Source organism: Phaethon lepturus, unplaced genomic scaffold, assembly GCF_000687285.1.
Source record: "Phaethon lepturus isolate BGI_N335 unplaced genomic scaffold, ASM68728v1 scaffold43578, whole genome shotgun sequence".
NCBI lineage: Eukaryota > Metazoa > Chordata > Aves > Phaethontiformes > Phaethontidae > Phaethon > Phaethon lepturus.
Genome location: NW_010557673.1, coordinates 1,885 through 9,645, shown reverse-complemented (window position 1 = coordinate 9,645; position 7,761 = coordinate 1,885). Strand labels below are relative to the sequence as shown.

Genomic DNA, 7,761 nt, shown 5'->3' with positions numbered 1-7,761 from the left:
CGAGGGTCGGGCGGTGGGCGCCTGTGCTCGGGGCGCGGCCCTCTGTGGAGGGCAGCAGACCTTTGCCGGGCCTGCCTTCAGCAGTTGAAGGTAAAGCCCCGTTTAGGTGGGACGTGCGGATCCCAGCAGTGCCCTCTGGTCAGCCAGGGCCGTCCCTGTCCGCCACCATGGCCTGAAAGACGTCGGCACAAATTCCAGTCATTTTCACATCCCCTGGGGGCTCTCGTAACAGAAACCCTCGTGCCCAGACATCTCCCCGCTGTTTCCCGAAAGGCAAAGGCTCACAGGTGCTCAAAGACGCAATACCCTCCCGCGGTCGCCATGTTGCACCCGTCCTGGTTCTCCCTCGGGTCGTTGTGAAGAGCCTTAGCTTCCTAGTTAGATTTTTATAGTTATTTTATTGGCTTTTTGCAAAGGGAAAGGCGCAACTGAGTTGGAACCTGCTACTTACCTACATGAAGCCCGATTTGCAACCTGGGCACTAACGCAAAACTGGCAAGTCAGCGACAAGTGAGAGCCCTTGTTTTTAAGAAAAGAGTGTGGGGAGAAAGAAGATGTAAGGCAAGAGACAGAAACTCGCTAGGAAATAAAAGGTTAACAAGCACACATTTACATTTCTCAGTAACATTCCAAGTCCTTTTCCCTGCAGTGGGAGCTGCACCTAAGGAAGAGCAACATTCTGTTCATTTAATAGAAAATAATTACGTTTATGGCGATATCAAACAAGAAGGTAAACTTGTCTTTTTTTACCTATTATTTTTAGGTCTTACTAGACTTTTAAAATGAAGTTTTAAGTACAGCGATCATTACGTAGACAGCGCTACACATGGAAGTGACACAACCAAGCTTAGCTAAACACAGTGCTGGAGACTCCAAAATACGATCCCGGTAGCATACAGTAACGAGGGGTGGGTGGGTTTAGAAATACATTTGTCCCATGGCACTACTAGAAGCGCTTTGGAAAAGTTAATGTCTAAATGAGGGTTGCCCACTCAGCAACAGGGTCAAAATCCGGTGTTTTTTGCGACCCTGCAACGTGATTTGCGTGGGACCGACGCGGCTCGCGCGCGCAGTCAGCACCAGCCACGCTGTGGACAGTTCCGTGATATTAATAAGAGCAAACGGAGGTGAAATATTAACCTTCTACTTTTCAAGTCCAAACATGAAAAATAAACATAGCATTACATTAAATATCTATTTTTAAATGAGTATTTTGGTGATTTCATTCAATATAAGCATCTCACGTCGTTTACCTTCTTCTCTTATATTGCAGTTAACGTGTATGTTAAGGTGTTTACAAATAGCCCATTTCTAGTATGTATGGATTTGGCTCGTTCTGGAGAAGAAGTAATAGATCCCAAGTATTTCTGGATTGGTCCAGATGGAAGAAATTTAGAAGGTTAGTCCCTAGGGACTTTGTTCGGACTACAAAGGATTTCCACTCTGCCTGCCGTAGCCATTTTTTCCCTAGTCACTAATAGAATGGGCTTCGTACAGTACTTTTTCACAAACTTAGAAACAGCCTCTGCCTCGGGGGGCGGGGAAGCAATCAGGAAAATGTGCTGAGATAGAGAAATAGTTTCTGTTTTCTATTTACAAAGGAAAAAGTCAACCACAAATGGCTAAGTAGATTACTGTACATGAAATCACATATTTTCCTTGTTTCTATTGACGCCACCCTGCAATAGGATGGTGGGTCCGAATAGTCACTTGGTCCTTTGTCAGATTTTTCCACAAACTCTGACATTAGACTATGTTTCTCTTCTCCCCTTAATTTTTTTTCAAATGCTTGAGATAGAAGGAAACTTGCAATAATTCCTAAATTCCCAATTTAGACTGTTTCAGACAAAGACAGATCAGTGCCATTATGTACAAGAGCAAGATCTCATCTCCAAATGTTCTAAATGAGCAGTACATCAGAAACCGAACATTTCCAGTAATCAAGTATTTCCTGTTTCTATTCTAGGGCGAATGTACGTGCATATTACAGAAACAGGAAAGCTGATGGTGGTGGGTTTTAAGGAGTCTATGTCTGGAGCCTACACTTGCACTCTTTCTCACAAAATCATAGAAACTACGACACAAGAAGAGAGAGAAATACTTGAGGCATATAAATTTATGGTATACGGTAAGACCGCTAACTTACTAGTACGCTACTGCCCATAGTCTTTGTAGTTTGGTGAGTGGTGAAGTGCATGTTTATTGCAAGGCTTGGTAAAAGGAGATAATTAGTTAACATTTTCTCCCAGAATAGAAATTTATTTATACACACACACACCCCTCCCCAGCTTTGGAAGAAGTTTTAAATAACTGCCGCCAATAATATATGAACACTCAAAGAATATAATAAACTCTACCCCTAATCAGAACAAAGCGAACTCCAATAATTCCAGTGATACCCAAGACCTGAAAAGGAAGCTCGTGTCCGAGTGCAGCCTCCCACGAGACTGATTACCGAAGCGAACACACGCTGATGCAGAGTGAGCCCGCTGCCCCAACTGCTCCAGCAGCGCACTCGAGCCTTCTTCCACCATCTGTAACCACCGTTCACCAGTATCACCTCACCCCCACAAAAAAACATTTCCAAAAATGCCTCAGAAACACTTCTAAAAATCATCTTAAAAACCATTCATTCACTCCTACACCATAATTGCGTAGAATATTTTTGCATAATCCCAATCCATTTCAGTCACAGAACTTTGTAGACGTGCTAGTTCTGTGTTATTTTACTGTTTGCCCGCTTTTTTGTTTTAGTATTTGGGAGCAGAGCCTCATAACATAAGCACATAAAGTCCTGTACGTTTCAAACTAAAATGGCTCTTACTATTTGAGTCAGCTCTGGCAAGGACAAATTTGTTCTGTTATGGTTAATAAGTAAGCTTTATTTATTTGTTTACTTTTGAATAAGAGCCCATCTTTTAGATACAAAGTACACTGATACAGGCGATAAGATTCTGTATAAGATTCGATCCGTGATTACACCGCAGAACTCACACACAAACTCTTTTCTTAAAGCGTACAGGGAAGCTGACCATGCATACCAGGTATTTGTTCGCTTTACTACAAAGGAATGCGAGCTAGCAGCTAACGGCCAGTTCTTTGAGGAACTAGAGAAAATCTTAAATAACATCATCTCTGATCTGACGTGTCACATTATAGAGTCGTCCTACAAATGCCATTCTGTCAAGATACCAAAAGAAGGCCTCCTGCATGAACTATTTGTTAGTTTTCAAGGTAACAGATTTCAGTGTTTGTTTGGGAGGGATCATTTACTTTTATAAAGAACCTGTGAGTCCTATAAACAACATCTGAAAACAGAAATTCTTTCCCTGCTTTCTTTCAGAGTCCTTGTATTTTTTCTTACTAGCCCACAGATGGAGCTAAAATGCAGTTTATATGTTGAATTTGTAGTATTGTACTTACAACCTTAGCGAGAAACGTTGCTTCTCAAGGTGTGCAGTTTGGGAAGGTTGTTGAAAGGAGAGATGGCTGATAAGATGCCATGATTTTTATTTTTAGGGTTTTTTGTAAAAAAGGAAAATGGTCATATTTGGTTTTCATTATTTGATTTTTAATAAGTCTGTGACCTCTGTGGTTTTGCTTGATTCTAGGAAACTGCACAGAGGTTAAAAGCAAGAGCCTCACAGGTTAAAAGCAAGAGCCTCACAGTTCCCTTATGGTAATACTGATGTGGCTGTATTGCCTTGCAAAACAGGTTAAACAAACCCTGATGGCTGCCCTGTTTTGAAGATGTTTTATCGCCGCGGAAAGGAAATTATTCACTAATGCTTTGACCACATTCTGTCCTGTATCTGTTCTCATCATGTGCCAAGAGGGACCATCCAGCGGGTTATGGAACAGTTTCGTGGCCATTTTCCCCGCAGTAAAGTCAAGAAACATTCAGAACAAACTGAAGACCCAAAGGTTTTAAGTTTACGTAAAACTTTAGTCCTTTCTGTAACCTGAGGGTACTGTGTGAGAATTTAGTTCCATTCTTCCTGTTAGCTTAGCATATGTTTGCCCCCATTATTTTATCGATTGACCTGTGACTCTTACTGGAACAGAGCAACTTAAGTAACTGGATAGAAACCACCGGGACCAAATCTGTTTTTCCCCCTTTTATCAGTCACTCATTTTTCAACATTCAAAGGCACCCGATCAAAAGAACTTTCAGAACATGGTCCTGACGGCAGATGGTGACAGGTGAAAAAAAAATAATCAGCGTTCTTCACAAATTAGAAGCAAAATGAAGAGAGTACGATAGGATGAAGTGAGCACTGCAAGGTGCTAAAAGCAGTAACGCATTTTATTCGTTGATGTTTTCTAAAGTGAACCTGAAGATACCTGCTTGAGGTGTTTGAGTTCATTGTAATATATTCTTCAACACACGTACATGTGTCTTTTTTCCCTCTCCACCTGTAGTCAATCCTTTTGCACCAGGATGGGAAGAAGTTTGCCACCAGGTTCCTTACGATTGTGAAGATGTGACAAACACAAGAGTTCAAGAGGTTCTGTGTCAGCCACCCTTGTGTCTTCTCTGCGTATTTAACACAAATCTCTGCCTTAGCATCTATAGATGTGACTGGTAGTAATCCAGCTTCGCCCAGATTTTACGGGATTAATATAATTGTAAATGACCATTCATGGATTTTAAATAATTCCGTTCAGGATGGAAGAGTGTTTTTAAAAGTCAAATTGATCCAAACAGTTAAAAAAAAAAAATCAGGCTCATTATTTCCTTTATATTTACTTCTAAGAATAAAGAATTCTAAACATCAGTATTTATATTAGTATACTGAACTTCCAGTTCTCTCAACTAAATCTTTGATTTATGATTTGGTAAACGGAATACAGTTTAAAGTAAATCTACTGTAGCGGATTTCTAAAAATCTGTTCTCTCTGGCTTCTTAATGTTAAAACATGCTATCGGATTGCACACTGGGTCTGATTCCAGGCCCCCTGAAGCCAAAGGACGACTCCCAGTTAAGGTGACAGGTCAGTGTGTGTGGGAATCAGGACTATAAAGTATTTACTGATATTTTTAAATCAAGAAAAAACAACTGACTATTTTTTCTTCCAATGCTTCTGAATTTTAGGCAAGAGATCGAATTGGAGAGTTTTTCAAAAAGCAGACGTACGCTTTGAAGCACGAGTTTCAAACCGTTCCTGCAATACACTATGTGGACAACAGTTTCTCAGTTATTCACATTGACAGTTGTCGACCAGGTTTTGGGAAAAACGACATCACCCACAAGAACTGCGCTAGTTGCTGTGGTAAATATAAAACACATCAATTTAAATATAGCTTATCAGCTCTGACCACAGGTTTCTCTGAAGAGTATTTGGTAAATATCAGTGTCAAAAGCAATGATATCTCCATTCATCTTTTGCAAATACATTCACATCGCAGATTTAAAAAAGCCAAAACGATAGGAACAGAAAACAAGCTGGCAGCGTTAGTGCGCTCATAGGTGTAGCTGTATTTCCAAATAGAGTAAGTGGAAGCAGTGAAGTGTTTTTTTTTCCTTCCAGGTCACTGGTGAGTTACTATGCGCAGGACACAGAGCAAATAAGAAGCAATTACCTTAACGGTAGTGTTGCTAGAAAACACGCAGCTGTTTTAAAAGGTGTTTTGCCAGCAGCACCTACTGCTAGTTCTGGAGTTCGGGGTATTTAGCGAGGGGCAGGCTCGGCGAGCTTGGGAAGGAGGAGATCTCACTAACAGCGTTGGGAAGGCACGTGGTGGTGTGTGACGGTCCCAGCCCTGGCCGAGGCGGCGGGCAGCTGGCTGAAATGCTGACTGTGTTCTCTTTGCAGTGGTTTGTGATCCCGGAACTTACAGTCCGAACAACGAAGTGACCTGCCAGATTTGTACAAGGCCTCGAGTCAAAAAGTATGGAGCAAGATCTTGCTAATAAACTGTCGACAGAAGTTGGAAAACTGAAGAGCAGCTGTGAAAGTATTATTGTTTTTGTGATGTTCTTTTCATTTTTAGCTGCCAATTCTGGAATCCTACATTCATGTCAAAACATCATCATTCACGCACCCCTAGATTTTTCTGTATTCGGGGACCACTTAGACTGTAAAAATGATGCATAAAATGAAGCGTTCACACAAGGTAAAGTAGTTCAATGAAAAAAAACCAAAAGGAAGTTTTGCACATGGCTGTTTGTGCAAAGAGACTGTTTCTTGGCGGTGACACCAGACACGCCACAGCTTTGTGCTGCACTTCGCTCAGAGAATGTAAAGGAGCGATAAACAATTCAGGGAAAGATGGCAGATACTCGTAGTGGAATTATGTGCCATAATGACATATGCCAGAATCTCTATGAGCAATTTCTAGCAGATATTAATAGAAGTATTTAATCTCTGTGATTTAAAAACAAACATTAAATGCCCTTTCCTTTGTTTTTCCCCGTTTCTTTCTCTGTGTCTGAAGTGTTCCCGCCTGCCCTGTGCGGAATTGTACAGTGCAGTAGTTAATGGACTCCGACCCGCTCTGGGCTTTCCGTATGGCTGCCGCCAGCGGGAGCTGTGCTGAGGAACAGACACCAGCAGAGCGGAAAGTGAAATCAGGTCTCCGAGACAAGAGAGAGGGTTAATAACAAATTCTACAGCCCAGCAGTCGGGAGAATTAAGGACCCAGCTTTTATGGTTCTCTTTTTGTCCACTGCTCTCCAGGAAGAAGCGGGTATGTCCTGGGGGGAAGTGGAGAGGCTGCAGAGCCTCCTCCGCCTGTGTGCTGCTACCTCTTTTGCTTCAGCTGCATCAAATCCTCACGGCAGAGCTCTGCTGGCCCCAGGTGCTGTGCTGCACGAGCAGATGATCCTCTTACACCAGCTGTAAATTCCCGTTGAGTTCACCGGATGAGTAACAAGTCAAGATACAAGTTGCCAAAGCACTGAGATAATGGGAAAGGTTTCTTTCCAGAAAGGACTTGCTCCGATCTGCTTTTGAAGGTTAGCTGCTGGATCCGCAGCAATTGATCATTTTGCTTGTAAAGTGCTATGAGGAAAGATTATTTTAATACTATCAAGAGCTTCACAAGTAACCCTGACTTCTCACCAGCCCCTGGACGGTGCGGAGCACAGGCTGTATGAGCCCACCGGAGCAGCCAGCCTGCCGCCAGCTTCTGAGGCCGTGGCGGAGCTACCAGCACACAGGCTTTTAAAACACTTGGTTTTAAGTTTTGTAAGCTGTTCCCTGCCAGGATCTGCTGCCTCCCAGCCTCACTTGGTCGAGAGACACCGGAGAACTCTTCCCTCTCCTTTCCCTCGTGAAGCACGGCCCCTTTTGAAGCCGCTCGTGCAGCGGTGGTGTAACCCCCCGAGCAAAGGGGACTCTGCGCCCACTCACAGCCGTGGAAAGCCGTGCCCGGCTTCCCAGCACAGAGCCAGTCCTTTCTTTTCTGCACTCTGTAGGACTAAGTCAAGCAAAAGAGCACCTCCTACTCAATAACTGCAACTTCTTATGGCATCGAGAAATTCCTCGGTGGGTATTCATCCAAAAATCGACCAGATTCAACCCAGTTTAACTTATCCATTTTGACAGGAACACAGCAGGAGATGGTACGGGCACAGACCACGCTCTGAGCTTTTCAGAATCATTACTTATTAAATACTGACGAATAAAATGTACTGTAGTGAGCATTTAAACTGCCTGTAGGCTGATTATCTTAGCTGCCAACTGGACACTGTGTGCACGGCGCAGGCTTATACAGATTAAGCAGACGGGCTGGGCGATTGCTGCGTGCATCTCTTG

At 42.9% G+C, this 7,761-nt stretch overlaps 1 protein-coding gene across 1 annotated transcript; it reads left to right on the top strand.

Annotated features, from left to right (window-relative positions):
• Window positions 1–649: 649 nt before the first annotated feature.
• Window positions 650–5,915, top strand: ZPBP2 (zona pellucida binding protein 2; the record flags this gene model as incomplete). Its single annotated transcript, XM_010292820.1, has 7 exons — window positions 650–730; window positions 1,274–1,399; window positions 1,967–2,128; window positions 3,016–3,234; window positions 4,423–4,508; window positions 5,097–5,274; window positions 5,818–5,915. Coding segments are annotated over 7 exons (950 nt in total), but the record flags the coding sequence as incomplete, so codon positions are not given.
• Between the last annotated feature and the right edge of the window lie 1,846 nt (window positions 5,916–7,761).